Source organism: Melitaea cinxia, chromosome 30 (genome assembly GCF_905220565.1).
Source record: "Melitaea cinxia chromosome 30, ilMelCinx1.1, whole genome shotgun sequence".
In the NCBI taxonomy this organism is placed as follows: Eukaryota; Metazoa; Arthropoda; class Insecta; order Lepidoptera; family Nymphalidae; genus Melitaea; species Melitaea cinxia.
In genome coordinates this window covers 1,975,393-1,997,044 of record NC_059423.1, presented here as the reverse complement: position 1 = coordinate 1,997,044, position 21,652 = coordinate 1,975,393, and the positions used below count along the sequence as shown (strand labels likewise).

The window sequence follows — 21,652 nt, the reverse complement described above, 5'->3', positions numbered from 1 at the left end:
AATTGAATATCTCCTCCTTGTTTTAAGTCAGTTAAAAATGAGTCCCTTTTACTCTTTGTTACGTCATAACTTGGACACGACTTAACCGGCTTGACTTACATATCTCTATAGAAAGTTTTTATGGAATAATAAGTAAAACGAGTGTGCTTTAGATCACACGACTGAAGTAAAACTTCTGCACAATAGGTCTGCCTCTGTAGACACAGGTCTTAGATATACGAAACGTAACTGGCTATGAGAAAAGGAAAATATGTGCGCGCACCTCTCTCTCTTTTGCTCCGTTCATCTCGCCCGATCACACTTTTCGTAACGCTCTCATCTCTCATAAATCAAGCGTACGTAAGAAGATTTTTTGATCAAAAATTTAAAAAATTGCATATACACATAATTTGAAAAAATTAAAAAAACGTAGCGTTATGTTAACTTAACGCCTAACCAGATCGAAATATAAACAACATTGGTCGAATCATTTGCTAAATAATGGACAGTAGGAGATCTAGGACAGGAATTATCTAGTCAATCAATTTTTAAACAGTAAATCTATATTTATGAAAATTAATGTTTGTCTGTATGTCCTTTATAGAATCGTAAACTATGCATTTGATCATGGCATGATCTTCCGCAAAGTGTCGTGCATGAGCCCACATAGGTTTCTGAGTTGGCACGACGAAAATATAAAAAACGTAGCAACGCTTAAAGAGTATAGCTAAGTAGATATATAATAATTCTCATCCAATAAACAGTCGGTTGAAGGCTTTTTGTAGATCTTGAGGGTTAGTAAATAATAAACAGACAATACAAATTGATTGTTAGCCAAAATGGTAAACTACCTACGTACGTCATTAATTCGTCGCACAACTGCTGGCCAAGTGCTTTGCCTCTGTATCAAAATATTAAAAAGTAATAAAAAAAAGAATTTTTATACAGCTGTGTATCAAACTATATATTAATAAACGATAAGTGTTTGAAAGTTTAATCTTTCTTAGAAGTAATTTTTGTGCTTGTCGGAGAAAACAAATTTATGTAGGTATAAGTTCTGTTACTATATTTTTTATCAAAGTTATTCAAAGTTCATTCATCATTAATTCAAAATTCTTGGAAGATTCTCGTATGCTTATAGGAAAGTGCCGTAATTATGACTAGGAATATTATAAAAAATAATATTTTGAATACCACACGTAAAATTAACAAACATTGAAAGAATAATATTTGAAGGTAGAATGATAATCAATAGACAAAAGGAAGTTTTATTTTATTAGTTTAAAAATTGTATCAATTTGTACTGTATGTTGTTGTTTTATTTGACAGTAATATTTTAATCAAATCACAATATAAAATTTATCAAATTAAAATAAATTTTATCACAGCTATGAAATAGTATTTTCTATTCAGTTTTTTTTTTTTGTAATGTTTTGTTTACACAAGTCTTTTTTTTTTTTAATCTATGCATTGCTTATTTCTAATTTCTTAATTAAATGTTTTTATTTAACAGATTAACCAAAAATGTATACAAGACCTGAAAATATTCCAGTCGGTATCGTGTGGAGCAGGTTCCAGGGAAAAGATAAGGACGGTGTTCCTGGATTAATGTGAGTGTAGATTCAGATGAAAATTTAATAATATTTCTTTAACATCATCTTATGAAACTATCAAGAGTTTGTTGCAAGTGCTAACCTCAGGATCGAAGAAACCGATCGAAAAAGGATTTAATTATTGTGTTTCCACGCAAACGAAAAAAAAAAACCGACTTCAATTACACCAATAAGGGATACAACGTCAGTAGACGAAAAAAAACATTGCTCGTTAGTTACAGGGAATCCTTGGCACTCTTATAAGTGGCATACTATCTAGAGTTTCTAAACCTACTTTTATAGATTTCTTATCCCATATAACTTAATTTCAGGTACCAAATTCGTGATATGAATGAGGGTGACAAGGAAACCTGCCTCGACCTGCTGTGCGAATCGTTCATAAGGGAAGAGCCCTTAAATCGACTTTTAGGTAATTTCGTCTTAGTTGGAATTACACAATGTTCTGTTCTGATCCCAAAAACCGTCCGTTTTGCTCACGATTCGTCAAAGTTAGAAATGTTATGTTTAAAACCGTGACAATCAACAAAAATTAAAATATGGTAATTATGTACAATCGAGGAGTGTAATTTAACCCTAACCTATCTAACTTAAAAAGTACAACGTTTAACGACAGTTTCGTTATACAAAAAAAAAAAAAAAAATAACCCTAACCTATCCATACACTCCTCGATTGTACACAATATCCTAAAATATAATAACTGGAAAAGAATTAAGTTTTTTAAAGTAAAATTTAGAAGACTTAATTGTAATTCATCCAGACGTACTTTCCGTAATGTGCGCACATCGGCTTTAAATATACATATGTATTTGCACCCAGACTTGACCGAGGATCTAATGCTAGGATCAAATCTATCAGGAAAGTAACTGACATCGATCGATCGATTCAGCCTGTAACATCCCACTGCTGGCCTCTTTCTCCGTGTAAGAGTAGGATCAGAGCCTAATTCACCACTCTGTTCCACTGCTGGTTGGCGGATATGTTTCCTACAACGAGTAACTAAATAATAACTATCAGGTGTATCTGTTTATGATAACAACCGGGACCGATAGCTTAACGTGCTCTCCGAGGCACAGTGAGAAGTCACACAAAGATAGACAACCAGATCGAAAAGAAATATTTGCACAAATACGTATCCATCTCGAGCGGAAACCTAAACCTGAATCGCCGGTGTTTAAGCGCATACATGGTAGACGCACCCACCACTACATCATAGCGTTGTCAGGTAACTGATATAAACTGCGCTAATCAGCCAGTCTATTTTGATACAGATGAAAACCGATGGAAAGTTGAAGACTGTCTTAAAAACTATCAAAGACGTTAAGGTGAAATAATCTTATTTTGATTGTGTGTGATTGTTTGTGTGATTTAAATCTCAGAGAAATCGAGGGAAACTCTAGAAAGTCTGCATAACATTTTATTGGGTGTATTGATTTTAATGATTTTTAATTTAATCGAAAGCCGATGTTTATCATGTGGTCATATTTAAATTTCATCGAGATCTGATTATAACTTTTGGAGTAATCTTTGATAATGCGTATTTACTTGACTATTTTTTCATCTAACTACATTGTATTACTTGTCGATGTAATTGAAGTCGGTTTTTTTCGTTTGCAAGCAAACACAATTATAATGCATAATTTTACAAATATATTAGCATCTGCACTTCATCTCTATATATATATATATATCCGCGTAAGTTTCGTAAAAAGGTGTACAAAGTTTTTCTTCACGTATTAATATATATATTATGCAATAATGAACGCTCCTCAATGCTACAGTAGGATGAGATCCAGCGTCGGAGGTCCGGAACAACATAGAAACAAAAACGCCCAGACCACGACCAACATTTATATTTTGATTGACTACTGGAATATTTCTGAGCATTAGTTTCTTTTTAGATGTATAGGAACGCTTAGCAATACATTTAGAGATTAATTTTTATTTATGCGAATTGAAAGGAACCCTTTTTTACAGGCTTAGCCAACGATCACGAATCGACAAACAACGCCAGAGAGTACTGGTCGAAGTACATCGATCAGAAAATGTCTATAGCTTGTTATACTGAAGTCGATGGAAAACCAAAGCACTTGGTTGGCTTTAATCTTCTCGTGGTTGTGTGTAAAAACGACAAGGATTTATTGCCACTGGTGCTGAAAGTTTTTAACAGTACTTTTTTTTATATTTAAGTACCAGCTGATCCGACAGCCGCTGTCCCATCTCAACTGTGAAACGCAAGAGCTGTCATTTAAGTCAAGTTTAAACAGTAGTTAATCTTTCTTGTTATTTTATCATTTTATGCGCAATTTTCTTAAATTTTAATTTCATAAGAACCTTCTACAAAGTGTTAGAAACTTTGAAGTAAAGTTAAAGGTCAGCGTTCTACGTTCATCTACGTGATGAACAACAGGCTCCTTAAATCATCCATCATCATCATTGACATAGGCTTCCATAAGTTCGCATCAAAAATGGAATGAACTCGTTGTGGTTTGCCCATAGTAATCACGCTGGACAGGCGAGTTGATGACCGAAGACGCTGCTGCCCGTCTTCGACCTCTGTATTTCAAAGCGAACAGTTGGATGGTTATCCCGCCATCGGTCGGCTTTTTAAGTCCCAAGGTAGTAGTGGAACTGTGTTATCTCTTAGTCGTCTCTTACGACATCCTTGGCGAGAGAGGTGGTGGCTACATTCTTTACTGCTATAACTATACAGTAGTCCTTAAATGTCCAAAGATAAATAAATATCTTATTTTATCAGCCACAAGGAGAAACGTCGAAAAAGATTATAAGGACGTTGGCAGTCATCGAGACATTAGTGAACGTTTACGAATATTTCAGCACAGATACTTTATTGACTTCCTGTGCTCTGGTCGTGCTTCCGGCGCACAGGGGGAACAATATTGGTGCGAAACTTTTAGAAGCTCGGTGAGTTTGAAAAAACTATAAGTGATAATATTTTTAAAGAAATAATAAACGCCTCACGCTCAACAGCCTCCGCTAGGATTAAATCCTGTGTTGTGGTCCAGAAACACTCAGTATACAAGCACAAACACCAGACCACGACAAACATCTGTATGGACAATACAAATGTATGCCATGTGCCGGGATCGACCCCTTGACTTCCAGCGCAACAGCCATAATTCAGTGATATAGCTATTCAGTTCCTCGAAGTGATGTTGTTTGATACTGTTGATAACAATCGATCTAAACTGAGAATATCAACGGAAAATTTTCTAGAAGGACATTATGCATCTTTTTTCTATATATTTTATTACGTAAATTTATCGTCAATCTTATTTATCAGATTACACCTTAACCCGTTCAATGTCCGTGCCCTAGATATAGGAGTAGTGACATACGTCACAACAGGATCTTGCTCCAAATTTAGAGCATTACAAATTAGACTGGAGAAGTTCCTCTACCTTATAGAAGGTCACAGCTAAATAATACTGCTCTGAAGATGTATTGTGTTCGTTGTGAGTAAGGTAGCCAGAGTTCTTAGTGAGAATCGGACCTCACTCGACCGACTTCGTGGTAAAACAAGTGAACGTACGGTACCTGGTGGTAAGCGGATCTTACCGCATCAAGCGGTGGTTGGTTGGTTTACCTGGTGGCCTGGTCCGTAAGCTACGGAAGCCTGCAACAGCAGGAGCATTGCAAGCTTTTTTCTGACCCCAGAACTAGAAACAGTATGATTTGGGAGTAATTTTCTATAAGGTTGAGATACTGTCCCAGTCGGGCAGCTCCATATTTTGAATAAGATAATCCCTACCTCAATTAATAGCATATTTACAAATTTGTTTTATTTTCCAGAGAGAAGATTTGCGAAACGTTCGGGATCAAAGCTACATGTTCAACGTTCACAGCAACGTCCTCACAAATTGCAGCCGCCCGAGCTGGCTTCGAAGTGCTAGCCACAATGGAGTACTCCATAATGTTGAACTATGGCATCGACCTACGAAATTATGAGAGTCCTTGTGCCAAAGTTATGGGGAAGAAATATGAATAAACTTTAAAGATTAGGTTTAACCCCAAAGTACCAGAAAAAAATGAAATTGGTTGACATTAAAAGGAGAGAGATAGAAGACAGAATTGATAAGCTTTTAATACGTAGACATTATCTATGTAACAGAAAAAATATTTTTTAATAATTTCATAATTAATTGAATGAATTTATACATGTGTATTAGTTGTTGTATGTTTAGCTATAATAGATAGTAATTTTTTTAAATACAATTCAATTTCACAGTTTGACGCATTTTTATATATACAATTTAATTTGTTTGACTGTGACACAATCATATTACTGCATTATTGTTATAGACAAATAGCTCGTTCCTATATTAATAAAAAAGTTTCGTTTTATTAACGAAGCGTTTAGTTTTGAAAGAAAACGAACCGCTTTTTGAATATAGAAATCAGATGTATAATTTAACATTTAAGGGCAGGTTACTCGTACGCACTTAAGAAAATTTCAACCGACGTCAAATTTAACCTCACTGTAAGTCACTGTGATTAATATTTAAATGGCCTAATTGTATTCTGGTATAAACATCAAGTCATCGACGTATCTAGCATTATTTTTAGGGGAGCGATGGTCTGGGCCAGTTACAGACTTCTTAGGCATCAGTCTGAAATTTTAAAACGGTAGCCCCATATCCTGGGGTGGGAAAAAGACCATACTGGGGTGGGCACGGACCATCCAGCTCCCTTTCTATATACGTTACGCGCAAATTCATTATTATAAAGAAAAACAATTCGGCCTCAGATCTCTCGGCTAACCATATACGAGTAATCGTTAATATTTATATTAATGATTATATGGTTATTTTATCCCATCCATCCCCCCCCTATTCCGTCCCCTTATAGTCAGTTTTTGACTGTCAAATTTGACGAAACCGTGTTTTGCGCATAATCCCCTGTCGAGCAATCCACCTCGAATGTTTTTAGAACTGTAGCTATATGACGTCACCGCAAATTTAAAATGGCCTATAAGTATACGACTATTTTGTAGCATTTGAATGTATGAAATAAACAATATCGATTTTTTTTTAAATATTATTGTTTTATATACCGAAAATAGTGATAAGTAATAATTAATTAATAATGATTTTATATTAAATGTCATGACCGTTTACGCTCGGTCCACTGTACGTCTGTACCTAAGATACTAATGAAATATAATTTGAAATAGTTGTAAAACTCATGTCGATGGACGTCACGGCATTATGTGAGCGTTGTCTGTCTTTGATTTTATGCCATAAACGCGGTACCGTCGTCCAAAAAACATGTTTTGTCATGTTATGTACAAGTACAATCATTGAAATAAAATTTTACAATTTTAATGTCAGTGTGTTGTTTCATTTATTTTTTATTATTTCAATAAATTTAGACAAGAAATCCACATTTAATTTTAGTACATTGTTTTTTTTTTTATAATAACTTTATCTTAAACTAGCTGTGCCCGCGACTTCGTCCGCGTGGAATTTAACAAAAAAGTTGTAGTTAAGTTCGCAGAGTTATAAAATAAATAAAAACTAAAATAAAAGTAGCCTAAGTTACTCCTTATTACATCAGCTATCCCAGTGAATGTTCCGTCAAATTCGGTCCAGCCGTTTCAGAGATTAGTCGCAACAAACAGGCAGGCAGACAAACGGACAAAAATCATAAAAAAAGTCATTTTGGTATATGTACCGTGTATACATACATGTGAATTTAGTAAAAAGCAGTTATTTTAATATTATAAGTAGACACGTCAATTTTATTTATTTGTATAGATGTAATATGGTTAAAATTAATTTTAAAATGTACGTATTACTGTAACTGTAACTTTATATGCTTCAGCCTGTAATATCCCACTGCTGGGCATAGGCCTCTTTCCCCATGTAGGAGAAGGATCAGAGCTTAATCCATCACGCTGCTGCACTGCAGGTTGATGGATTTATTCCCTACTATCACATTGCGAATGGGCTATGCTTGGAGTTTTTCTCAAAGATCGACGAAAGTAACCGACATAGCCTACAGAATTAGCAAGTTGAAATGGCAGTGGGCTGGTCATCTGTGTCGCAGGACCGATAGCCGTTGGAGCAGACGGATCCTGGAGTAGAGACCGCGTCTTGGCAAACGCAGTGTCAGACGTCCTCTGGCCCGTTGGACCGACGATCTACGTAAGATTGCCGGTGTGGGCTGGATCCTCATCCAGTCCATACTGGAAAACCGGGATGTCTGGCGCGAGCTTGCGAGCAGTGGACTGCAATATGCTGAACTGACTGAGGACTGACACTGTGAGTGACTGTTGATATCAGTTGTATATGGTAACAACCGGTATCGACAGCTTACGTGCTCTCCAGGCCACGATGGAGAGACTCACCAGAGTCACAAGATACCAAGACTGGAAATAAATATTTGTACGAATGCAAAAATAATTGAGTATCTCCTCTTTTTTTTAAGTTGCTTAAAAATGAATCCCTATTTCCCTTTGTTACGCCATAACTAGGAAACGACTTAAATGGTTTGACCTATATATCTTCTTATACACTATAGAAAGTTTTTATGGAATAATAAGTAAAACGAGTGTGCTTTAGATCACACGACTGAAGTAAAACTTCTGCACAATAGGTCTGCCTCTGTAGACACAGGTCTAAGATATACGAAACGTAACTGGTTATAAGAGAAAGAGAAAGAAAATGTGTGATCGCACCTCTCTCTCTGTTGCTCCGTTCATTTCGCCCGATCACACTTTTCGTAACGCTCTCATCTCTCATAAATCAAGCGTACGTAAAGAAGATTTTTTGTTCAAAATTTTAAAAAATTGCACATACACATAATTTGAAAAAATTTCAAAAAACGTAGCCTTTATTTTCCTGATCGAAATATAGAACAACATTGGTCGAATCATTTGCTAAATAATGGATAGTAGGAGATCTAGGACAGGAATTATCTAGTCAACCATTTTTTAAACAGTAAATCTATATTTATAAAAATTAATGTTTGTCTGTATGTCCTTTATAGAATCGTAAACTATGCATTTGATCATGGCATGATCTTCCGCAAAGTGTCGTGCATGAGCCCACATTGGTTTCTGAGTTGGCACGACGAAAATATAAAAAACGTAGCAACGCTTAAAGAGTATAGCTAAGTAGATATATAATAATTCTCATCCAATAAACAGTCGGTTGAAGGCTTTTTGTAGATCTTGAGGGTTAGTAAATAATAAATAGACAACACAAATTGATTGTTAGCCAACATAGTAAACTACCTACGTATGTCATTATTTCGTCGCACAACTGCTGGCCAAGTGCTTTGCCTCTGTATCAAAATATTAAAAAGTAATTATAAAAAAAAAGAATTTTTATACAGCTGTGTATCAAACTATATATTAATAAACGATAAGTGTTTGAAAGTTTAATCTTTCTTAGAAGTAATTTTTGTGCTTGTCGGAGAAAACAAATTTATGTAGGTATAAGTTCTGTTACTATATTTTTTATCAAAGTTATTTAACTATCTTGGAAGTTTCTCGTATGCTTATAGGAAAGTGCCGTAATTATGACTAGGAATATTATAAAAAACTAGCTGACCCGGCGAACTTCGTATCGCCTAACACAAACTTTATCGTATGGTATTAAAGTTCAAATTGACTTTTAAGTATTATCACAAATCATTTGTATGGGAGTATAGAAAAGTGTTGTTTTTAGACTTTTTCAGGAAATTTTAAATTTTTTTTTTTAGAATTTTTCTCTCCGTAAGAACCATCCTCGTACTTCAAGGAATATTTTAAAAAAAGAATTAGCGAAATCGGTCCAACCGTTCTCGAGTTTTGCGCTTAGCAACACATTCAGCGACTCATTTTTATATATAAAAAAATAATATTTTGAATACGACACGTAAAATTAACAAACATTGAAAGAATAATATTTGAAGGTAGAATGATAATCAATAGACAAACATAGATCAAGTAAAAAGAATAGATAACGCACTTAGAACAAAAAAGTGAAGCCACTTTTTTAAATATGTGTGAGTGAGTGAAGTGTTGACACTTTTTAAAAAAAGTCCCTGAAAATTTTATTAAGTGGGATTAAACACAATTAATTTAATATAGGTAAAATGGGTATGCGAAAATAAAAATCTGTTTATAGTTTTAAATATATTTACTCCTTTTTAACCGACTTCAAAAAAAGAAGGAGGTTACTCAATTCGACCGTATACGACGACCGTTTTGTTGGAAAGGAGATATCCATAGTTTGGTACCATGATAAGGAAACCAGGATCTGATGATGGGATCCCAGATAAATCGAGGGAAACTTTCAAAAATCGTAAGGGTGACTAGTAAATTTCATCGTTTTCATTAAGTACTATAAAGCACTACTATTTAATAAAGGTCTGGAGTCGATCTGATGATGGAGAAGAAAGATAGTCGAGGGAACTCTTTAACAATTTATAGCAATTACCTGCTTTTTGAACTTAATTCGTTTCTATTGATGAGAACTTTGCACCTGTATGAGTCATAAGTGCCATTACAGTCTGATGATGGAGACAAAAGTTAGTCGAGGGAACTCTTTAACGATTTATAGCAATTACTTGCTGTTTGAACTTAATTCGTTTCTATCGATGAGAACTTTGCATATGTATGAGTTATAAGTGCCATTTCAGTCTGATGATGGAGACGAAAGATAGTCGAGGGAACTCTTCAACGACTTATAGCAATTACCTGGTGTTTGAACTTAATTCGTTTCTATTGATGAGAACTTTGCACCTATATGAGTTACAAGTGCCATTACAGTCTGATGATGGCGACAAAAGATAGTCGAGGGAACTTTTCAACGATTTATAGCAATTACCTGCTATGTGATCATCTGTGTCGCAGGACCAGGTTTGATGACGGAGCCCATAAACACTCGAGGGAATTTCTCAACAATTTACAGCAGTTACCTTTTGCTGTTTGACGACCGCTTTGATATAATGGTACATGTGCCGTGTCGGCGGCGCCTAAACACCGACGGTCGCGGGTTCTATTCCCGCTCGGAGTGGATATTTATGTTTATACAAATATTTATTTTCGGTCTAGTTGTTATTCCTTGTGGTTCTCCCAACCTAGCCTCAGAGAACACGCTAGGCTGTCAGTCCCGGTTGTTATTATGTACACCTGATAGCGAACTTTACTCATAGTATGTCGACGCGTTAGCGCAGCGGTCACAGCACCGGCTGTTGCGCTGGCGTTAGTGGGTTCAATCTCCGCGCACGACAGTTATTTGAATTGGCCATATAGATGTTTGTCATTGTCTGGGTGTTTGTGCTTGTGTATTGTGTATGTTTCCGGTCCCCCGACACAAGAGAAAAAGCATCCTTGTTAGGTCTACCCATCACTAAAAATTGTAAAATAAAATAATTTTTAACAAAAAAAAAACCGACTTCAAACAGGAAACTAAAAAGTGAAAAATAAATTTACTTAGTACAAAGTAATTCGTATTTTGATTTAGTTAATCAGAAATGATTAAATAAATATTTTATAATTTTGAAGTTGGTGCCAAGTAAATACTACAACAACCTGGCTTCAATAACAAATGCAAACCAACACACACACAACAAACAAGTACAAAAAATATTATTAGATATGTCAAAACAATAACAGAATAATAACAGTATTCAACCTAATAGTCAATGAAACAAATTATGAAAGAAAACTGAATACAACTTACGAGTAGATACTAGAGTAGTTATTGTTTTACTTGGCATTTTACTTGGATACTGACGAAAATGAGCGTAGTTTGATGCATATGTGTGCGTGAGCGTGTGTGTTTACTTGAAGGAGCCGAGTTTTGTGGCTTCACTAACAACAAAGACCGCGCATTATCTACTTTTTTTTACTTCATCTATGTAGACAAAAGGATATTTCATTTTATTAGTTTAAAAATTGTATCAATTTGTACTGTATGTTATTGATTTATTTGCCAGTAATAATTTAGTCAAATCACAATATAAAATTTATTAAATTAAAATCATTTTTATCACAGTTATGAAATAGTATTTTTTATTCAGTTTTTTTTTTTGCAAAGTTTTGTTTACACAAGTCTTTTTTTTAATTTATGCATTGCTTATTTCTGATTTCTTAATTAAATGTTTTTATTTAACAGATTAACCAAAAATGTATACAAGATCTGAAAATATTCCAGTCGGTATCGTGTGGAGCAGGTTCCAAGGAAAAGATAAGGACGGTGTTCCTGGATTAATGTGAGTGTAGATTCAGATGAAAATTTAATAATATTTCTTTAACATCATCTTATAAAGCTATCAAGAGTTTGTTTCAAGTGCTAATCTCAGGATCGAAGAAACCGATCGAAAAAGGATTTAATTATTGTGTTTCCACGCAAACGAAAAAAAAAACCGACTTCAATTACACCAATAAGAGATACAACGTCGGTAGACGAAAAAAAACATTGCTCGTTAGTTATAGGGAATCCTTGGCACTCTCATAAGTGGCATACTATCTAGAGTTAATTTCTAAACCTACTTTTACAGATTTCTTATCCCATATAACTTAATTTCAGGTACCAAATTCGTGATATGAATGAGGGTGACAAGGAAACCTGCCTCGACCTGCTGTGCGAATCGTTCATAAGGGACGAGCCCTTAAATCGACTTTTAGGTAATTTCGTCTTAGTTGGAATTACACAATGTTCTGTTCTGATCCCAAAAACCGTCCGTTTTGCTCACGATTCGTCAAAGTTAGAAATGTTATGTTCAAAACCTTATTCTAACCTTACCTTATTCTGTAAACCTTATTCTAAAGCTATTATTAATAAGTTAAGCTCAGACCATTGTGGCCAGTTAGCTTCCTTTTCTTATTCTTTAAATGTCAACAAAAATATTTTAAAAAAGACCTTTGTACCTATAAGTGCTACACGTATGGAGAAGTTTAGAGGTAGTATTGTGGCAAAACTTCCTTATTTATCATACATTAATGACCCTAACTACTTATATAACTCTTTATTTAAATTAGTAAAAACTGAATTTTCTACAATATTTACTTCAAAAACAGTCAATTCAGGGGGTCTCTTGACATTTGGTGAATGGGCAACTACTGGCATATATAAGAGCAGGCAAAGGCTTTATGAATTGTACAGTGAAAAAGCCTATAATCATAGTGTATCGTTTGCTTCTTTTATAAGTGCCTACTCAAAAATGTTTAGAAGAGTATGTTCCATGGCAAAATCCTTGTATATTAAAGACAAAATAAGAAATGCGCATAATAAAATTAAAATGACATGGAACATAATTGCTTGTGAAAGTGGAAGAGTCACAGATCGCAGCTTCGATTTTAAGTTAAATGTCAATGATAAATTTGTTACCTCAGACCGAGAAGTTGCATCTGAGTTTGAAAAATTTTTCACTGACATTCCGCTTTCAACAACGCAATCACTTAATTCGTCTCCAGGCATTGCCGAATTTTTGCTAAAGAAAAACGTTAAAGAATGTAATGTAATATTTACATTTAAACCTGTAAACCCCAAAGATATAATAATAGCCTTCAGAAGCCTGGACGTCAAGAAAACAGCTGATCTATGGGGTTTATCTGTAAAAGTCGTTAGTTCGATAATTGATGTTGTCGCACCTCATCTAGCTACTATATTTAATGGCTGTATAGAACATGGTGTGTTTCCTGATCTAATGAAACACAGTAAAGTAATTCCTATTTTTAAATCAGGCAGTACCCTAGATCCTAATAATTTCAGACCAATTTCAGTACTCCCAACATTTAGTAAAATTTTTGAAAAAATCATCCTCGGGCAAATGTTATCGCATTTTAATGCACACAATCTACTACATAAGAAACAGTTTGGTTTTACAAAAGGTCGCTCCACAACAGATGCTAGTGTTGAGCTAATTAGAAATATTTTTGAGGCATGGGAGAGGTCGCAGGATGCTCTTGGGATATTCTGTGACTTATCCAAGGCCTTTGATTGTGTGCACCATGAGACGTTGATCAGGAAACTGCATCATTATGGGATTAGAGATAGGGCACTCAGCCTCCTGAATTCCTATTTGAATAATAGAATACAGAGGGTTGATGTAAATGGTAAGAGATCTCCTGGGGCTCCTCTGGATATGGGGGTTCCACAGGGCTCTATCCTTGGCCCATTTCTCTTCCTTATTTACATAAATGATTTGCCATTTTTTGTACAGGACAAGCATGAGATAGTATTGTTCGCTGATGACACTTCACTTATTTTTAAGGTGAAACGTAATTTACTTATGTACGACGATGTAAACGATGCTCTCTCAAAGGTTGTCTACTGGTTTGATTCAAATAATTTATTATTAAATAACAAAAAAACAAAATTAATAAAATTCACGACACCTAATGTTAAACTTGTTGATAATGGTGTAGAATTGGGAGGAGAGATGTTAAAACCGGTGGAGTCCACTAAATTCCTAGGCATCACTATAGATTCGAAATTGCGGTGGGATCTTCATATTGAGGGGATAGCGAATAGGCTCAGCTCTGCAGCGTTCGCGGTTAAAAAAATTAGACTTATTACTGACGTAGATACAGCTCGCGTAGTATATTTTAGTTATTTCCATAGCATTATGTCATATGGAATCTTATTATGGGGAAATGCAGCTACTGTCAATACTGTTTTTGTCCTGCAGAAAAGAGCTATTCGTGCAATTTATAGTTTAGGCCCTAGAGTATCATTAAGAGATAAGTTTAAAGAAATAAAAATATTGACTGTTGCTTCTCAATATGTGTACGAAAATGTTATGTATGTTCATAAAAATATACACGAATTTCCCAGGAATTGTGACATGCATAGCATTAATACTAGGAACAAACATAAACTTGTAGTGCCTGTAACTCGCTTACGCCGAGTCAGTAATTCCTTTTATGGACAATGTATACGCTTATACAACAGGCTCCCAGAAAACGTTCAAAAAGCTTCTATTGCTAAATTTAAAAAAATTGTGAAAAAACGATTGTGTAGTAAAGGATATTATTCGATTAATGATTTTCTAGAAGACAGTACGCCTTGGGAATGATGTGATCGCTTCCAGGCTATTTCAACTTATAAAATTATTGTTCAATTCGATTTGCTTTGGGGAAAAAAAAACATTACTGTAAAAAAAAAAAAAAAAAAAAAAAAATGATATTAGTCCCGCTGAGTTTCTTCCGCCAGTTCTTCTCAGGTCAGAGGCTTCTTCTTTCCGAACTGGTAGTAGACTCATGACGTTCAGTAAGAAATTGTAATAATTTTATGCTGAATAAAATATTTTGAATTTGAATTGAATTTGAATTTGAAAACCGTGACAATCAACAAAAATTAAAATATGGTAATGATGTACAATCGAGGAGTGTAATTTAACCCTAACCTATCTAACTTAAAAAGTACAACGTTTAACGACAGTTTCGTTATACAAAAAAAAAAAAAATAACCCTAACCTATCCATACACTCCTCGATTGTACACAATATCCTAAAATATAATAACTGGAAAAGAATTAAGTTTTTTAAAGTAAAATTTAGAAGACTTAATTGTAATTCATCCAGACGTACTTTCCGTAATGTGCGCACATCGGCTTTAAATATACAAATGTATTTGCACCCAGACTTGACCGAGGATCTAATGCTAGGATCAAATCTATCAGGAAAGTAACTGACATCGATCGATCGATTCAGCCTGTAACATCCCACTGCTGGCCTCTTTCTCCGTGTAAGAGTAGGATCAGAGCTTAATTCACCACGCTGTTCCACTGCTGGTTGGCGGATATGTTTCCTACAACGAGTAACGAAATAATAACTATCAGGTGTATCTGTTTATGATAACAACCGGGACCGATAGCTTAACGTGTCGAAGGCCTTCGACAGGGTTTGGCACGCAAGTCTCCTTAGCAAACTTCCTGCTTACGGCATCCCTGTTGACTTTTGTAGCTGGATTTCAGACTTTTTGAGTGAACGGTCGATCAGAGTGGTCGTGGACGGCTGCTCCTCTGACCTGATGGATATAAACGCCGGCGTCCCTCAAGGTTCTGTTCTCTCTGCAACTCTTTTCCTGCTCCATATTAACGACATGCTACGACCAGGCATTGTTGGATACGCAGATGACAGTACGATTGTTGAGAGATATTTGTCCAGCGCAAAAGACAGCAGGGACGTAATACGTTCTCAGAGAGAGGCCATGGTGGAACGAACAAATTCAATACTGGAGCAAGTATCCCAATGGGGTGATTGCAACCTGGTCACGTTCAACGCCGCCAAAACGCAGGCCTGTTTATTCTCCACCAAACGGAGTCCTTTCAACTTGACTCCTACTTTCCGTGGTACACCTGTCCCTGTGTCCGATACCCTCGACCTCCTTGGCATAGAGTTGAATTCTAACCTCAACTTTGGCAATTACATTGAGTCCAAAGCGCAAACTGCGGCCAGAAAGCTTGGCATCTTAAATAAGGTTAAGCGATATTTCACGCCTAAACAACTTCTTACGCTATACAAAGCTCAAATCCGATCGTGCATGGAATATTGTAGTCACTTGTGGGATGGCTCAGCCAAATATCAACTCGCCACACTGGACTCAGTGGAACGCAGAGCCAAGCGGCTTATCGGTAATGCCAGTTTGGTGAAATCTCTTCACACTCTGGCTCACCGAAGAAAGGTTGCCAGTCTAACGGTCTTTTACAGGTTGTACTTTGGAGAGTGTGCCCTGGAGCTGCACGAGCTCATACCCCCATCTCCTTTCTTCCATCGGACTTTCAGACGTACCGCAGGCTTTCATTCCTACCTGATTGATATACCTTTCATACGTACAAAGCGCTTCGAATCATCTTTTTTAATGCGCACAGCCAAGGAATGGAATTCCCTGCCGGCGTCTGTATTTCCGAGTTCATATAACCCGAACATATTTAAAGCGCGAGTGAACAGGCTTCTTCTGGGCGAACTCGCTCCATCTTCGACCTCGTCTGTGCTCTAGGGCTAGACTGAGGTCAAGAGTAAGCCCATATCGTAATAAAAAAAAAAAAAAAAAAAAAAAAAAAAACGTGCTCTCCGAGGCACAGTGAGAAGTCACACAAGGATAGACAACCAGATCAAAAAGAAATATTTGCACAAATACGTATCCATCTCGAGCGGAAACCTAACCCTGAATGGCCGGTGTTTAAGCGCATACATGGTAGACGCACCCACCACTACATCATAGCGTTGTCAGGTAACTGATATAAACTGCGCTAATCAGCCAGTCTATTTTGATACAGATGAAAACCGATGGAAAGTTGAAGACTGTCTTAAAAACTATCAAAGACGTTAAGTTGAAATAATCTTATTTTGATTGTGTGTGATTGTTTGTGTGATTTAAATCTCAGAGAAATCGAGGGAAACTCTAGAAAGTCTGCATAAAATTTTATTGGGTGTATTGATTTTAATGATTTTTAATTTAATCGAAAGCCGATGTTTATCATGTGGTCATATTTAAATTTCATCGAGATCTGATTATAACTTTTGGAGTAATCTTTGATAATGCGTATTTACTTGACTATTTTTTCATCTAACTACATTGTATTACTTGTCGATGTAATTGAAGTCGGTTTTTTTCGTTTGCCAGCAAACACAATTATAATGCATAATTTTACAAATATATTAGCATCTGCACTTCATCTCTATATATATATATCCGCGTAAGTTTCGTAAAAAGGTGTACAAAGTTTTTCTTCACGTATTAATATATATATTATGCAATAATGAACGCTTCTCAATGCTACAGTAGGATGAGATCCAGCGTCGGAGGTCCGGAACATAACATAGAAACAAAAACGCCCAGACCACGACCAACATTTATATTTTGATTGACTACTGGAATATTTCTGAGCATTAGTTTCTTTTTAGATGTATAGGAACGCTTAGCAATACATTTAGAGATTAATTTTTATTTATGCGAATTGAAAGGAACCTTTTTTTACAGGCTTAGCCAACGATCACGAATCGACAAACAACACCAGAGAGTACTGGTCGAAGTACATCGATCAGAAAATGTCTATAGCTTGTTATACTGAAGTCGATGGAAAACCAAAGTACTTGGTTGGCTTTAATCTTCTCGTGGTTGAGTGTAAAAACGACAAGGATTTATTGCCACTGGTGCTGAAAGTTTTTAACAGTACTTTTTTTTATATTTAAGTACCAGCTGATCCGACAGCCGCTGTCCCATCTCAACTGTGAAACGCAAGAGCTGTCATTTAAGTCAAGTTTTTTTATTATTTTATTTATTTAATTATCGTTTATAAAAGTAGTAATACACGAAATATTAAAAAAAAAATAGCAACAAAAAACCACTAAGGTTTCAACCTGTGCTATCTTAGTCTAATTATACACATTCATTATTTATAACGGTTACAGACAATGTTCAAATTCTTTTAATAAGAAAATAAGAAAACAATTTGTAATATAATAAATAAATACAATAATACAATAAAATACAATTAAGTAAGTAAATGTTTAGTTCAAAATATTTAAGTAATGTTGTTTTAATTTATTTTTGATATTTCTATTTGAAATACTTTTGCATAAATCTACGGGTAGGTTGTTAAACAGTAGTTAATCTTTCTTGTTATTTTATCATTTTTTGCGCAATTTTCTTAAATTTTAATTTCATAAGAACCTTCTACAAAGTGTTAGAAACTTTGAAGTAAAGTTAAAGGTCAGCGTTCTACGTTCATCTACGTGATGAACAACAGGCTCCTTAAATCATCCATCATCATCATTGACATAGGCTTCCATAAGTTCGCATCAAAAATGGAATGAACTCGTTGTGGTTTGCCCATAGTAATCACGCTGGACAGGCGACTTGATGACCGAAGACGCTGCTGCCCGTCTTCGACCTCTGTATTTCAAAGCGAACAGTTGGATGGTTATCCCGCCATCGGTCGGCTTTTTAAGTCCCAAGGTAGTAGTGGAACTGTGTTATCTCTTAGTCGTCTCTTACGACATCCTTGGCGAGAGAGGTGGTGGCTACATTCTTTACTGCTATAACTATACAGTAGTCCTTAAATGTCCAAAGATAAATAAATATCTTATTTTTTCAGCCACAAGGAGAAACGTCGAAAAAGATTATAAGGACGTTGGCAGTCATCGAGACATTAGTGAACGTTTACGAATATTTCAGCACAGATACTTTTTTGACTTCCTGTGCTCTGGTCGTGCTTCCGGCGCACAGGGGGAACAATATTGGTGCGAAACTTTTAGAAGCTCGGTGAGTTTGAAAAAACTATAAGTGAGAATATTTTTAAAGAAATAATAAACGCCTCACGCTCAACAGCCTCCGCTAGGATTAAATCCTGTGTTGTGGTCCAGAAACACTCAGTATACAAGCACAAACACCAGACCACGACAAACATCTGTATGGACAATACAAATGTATGCTATGTGCCGGGATCGACCCCTTGACTTCCAGCGCAACAGCCATAATTCAATGATATAGCTATTCAGTTCCTCGAAGTGATGTTGTTTGATACTGTTGATAACAATCGGTCTAAACTGAGAATATCAACGGAAAATTTTCTAGAAGGACATTGTGCATCTTTTTTCTATATATTTTATTACGTAAATTTATCGTCAATCTTATTTATCAGATTACACCTTAACCCGTTCAATGTCCGTGCCCTAGATATAGGAGTAGTGACATACGTCACAACAGGATCTTGCTCCAAATTTAGAGCATTACAAATTAGACTGGAGAAGTTCGTCTACCTTATAGAAGATAATAGCTAAATAATACTGCTCTAAAGATGTATTGTGTTCATTGTGAGTAAGGTAGCCAGAGTTCTTAGTGAGAATCGGACCTCACTCGACCGACTTCGTGGTAAAACAAGTGAACGTACGGTACCTGGTGGTAAGCGGATCTTACCGCATCAAGCGGTGGTTGGTTGGTTTACCTGGTGGCCTGGTCCGTAAGCTACGGAAGCCTGCAACACCAGGAGCATTGCAAGCTTTTTTCTGACCCCAGAACTAGAAACAGTATGATTTGGGAGTAATTTTCTGTAAGGTTGAGATACTGTCCCAGTCGGGCAGCTCCATATTTTGAATAAGATAATCCCTACCTCAATTAATAGCATATTTACAAATTTGTTTTATTTTCCAGAGAGAAGATTTGCGAAACGTTCGGGATCAAAGCTACATGTTCAACGTTCACAGCGACGTCCTCACAAATTGCAGCCGCCCGAGCTGGCTTCGAAGTGCTAGCCACAATGGAGTACTCCATAATGTTGAACTATGGCATCGACCTACGAAATTATGAGAGTCCTTGTGCCAAAGTTATGGGGAAGAAATATGAATAAACTTTAAAGATTAGGTTTAACCCCAAAGTACCAGAAAAAAATGAAATTGGTTGACATTAAAAGGAGAGAGATAGAAGACAGAATTGATAAGCTTTTAATACGTAGACATTATCTATGTAACAGAAAAAATATTTTTTAATAATTTTATAATTAATTGAATGAATTTATACATGTGTGTTAGTTGTTGTATGTTTAGCTATAATAGATAGCAATTTTTTTAAATACAACTCAATTTCACAGTTTGACGCATTTTTATATATACAATTTAATTTGTTTGACTGTGACATAATCATAATTACTGCATTATTGTTATATAGACAAATAGCTCGTTCCTATATTAATAAAAAAGTTTCGTTTTATTAACGAAGCGTTTAGTTTTGAAAGATAACGAACCGCTTTTTGAATATAGAAATCAGATTTATAATTTAACATTTAAGGGCAGGTTACTCGTACGCACTTAAGAAAATTTCAACCGACGTCAAATTTAACCTCACTGTAAGTCACTGTGATTAATATTTAAATGGCCTAATTGTATTCTGGTATAAACATCAAGTCATCGACGTATCTAGGATTATTTTTAGGGGAGCGATGGTCTGGGCCAGTTATAGACTTCTTAGGCATCAGCCTGACATTTTAAAACGGTAGCCCCATATCCTGGGGTGGGGAAAAGACCATACTGGGGTGGGCACGGACCATCCAGCTCCCTTTCTATATACGTTACGCGCAAATTCATTATTATAAAGAAAAACAATTCGGCCTCAGATCTCTCGGCTAACCATATACGAGTAATCATTAATATTTATATTAATCATTATATGGTTATTCCATCCCATCCATCCCCCCCTATTCCGTCCCCCTATAGTCAGTTTTTGACTGTCAAATTTGACGAAACCGTGTTTTGCGCATAATCCCCTGTCGAGCAATCCACCTCGAACGTTTTTAGAACTGTAGCTATATGACGTCACCGCAAATTTAAAATGGCCTATAAGTATACGACTATTTTGTAGCATTTGAATGTATGAAATTAATAATATCGATTTTTTTTAAATATTATTGTTTTATATATCGAAAATAGTGATAAGTAATAATTAATTAATAATGATTTTATATTAAATGTCATGACCGTTTACGCTCGGTCCACTGTACGTCTGTACCTAAGATACTAATGAAATATAATTTGAAATAGTTGTAAGACTCATGTCGATGGACGTCACGGCGTTATGTGAGCGTTGTCTGTCTTTGATTTAATGCTATAAACGCGGTACCGTCGTCCAAAAAACATGTTTTGTCACCTTACGTACAAGTACAATCATTAAAATAAAATTTTACAATTTTAATATCAGTGTGTTGTTTCATTTATTTTTTATTATTTCAGTAAATTTAGACAAGAAATCCACATTTAATTTTAGTACATTGTTTTTTTTACAATAACTTTATCTTAAACTAGCTTTGCCCGCGACTTCGTCCGCGTGGAATTTAACAAGTTATAGTTCAGTTTGCAGAGTTATAAAATAAATAAAAACTAAAATAAAAGTAGCCTAAGTTACTCCTTATTACATCAGCTATCCCAGTGAAAGTTCCGTCAAATTCGGTTCAGCCGTTTCAGAGATTAGTCGCAACAAACAGGCAGGCAGACAAACGGACAAAAATCATAAAAAAAGTCATTTTGGTATATGTACCGTGTATACATACATACATGTGAATTTAGTAAAAAGCGGTTATTTTAATATTATAAGTAGACACGTCAATTT

At 35.5% G+C, this 21,652-nt stretch overlaps 1 protein-coding gene across 1 annotated transcript; it reads left to right on the top strand.

Moving 5' to 3' along the window:
* The first annotated feature begins 1,503 nt into the window (after positions 1-1,503).
* On the top strand, positions 1,504-5,599 carry LOC123668083. Its single transcript, XM_045601877.1, has 5 exons — positions 1,504-1,589; positions 1,904-2,001; positions 3,568-3,749; positions 4,349-4,515; positions 5,404-5,599. The coding sequence occupies exons 1-5, from the start codon at positions 1,504-1,506 to the stop codon at positions 5,597-5,599; spliced, it is 729 nt and encodes a 242-aa protein (XP_045457833.1).
* Positions 5,600-21,652: the final 16,053 nt, after the last annotated feature.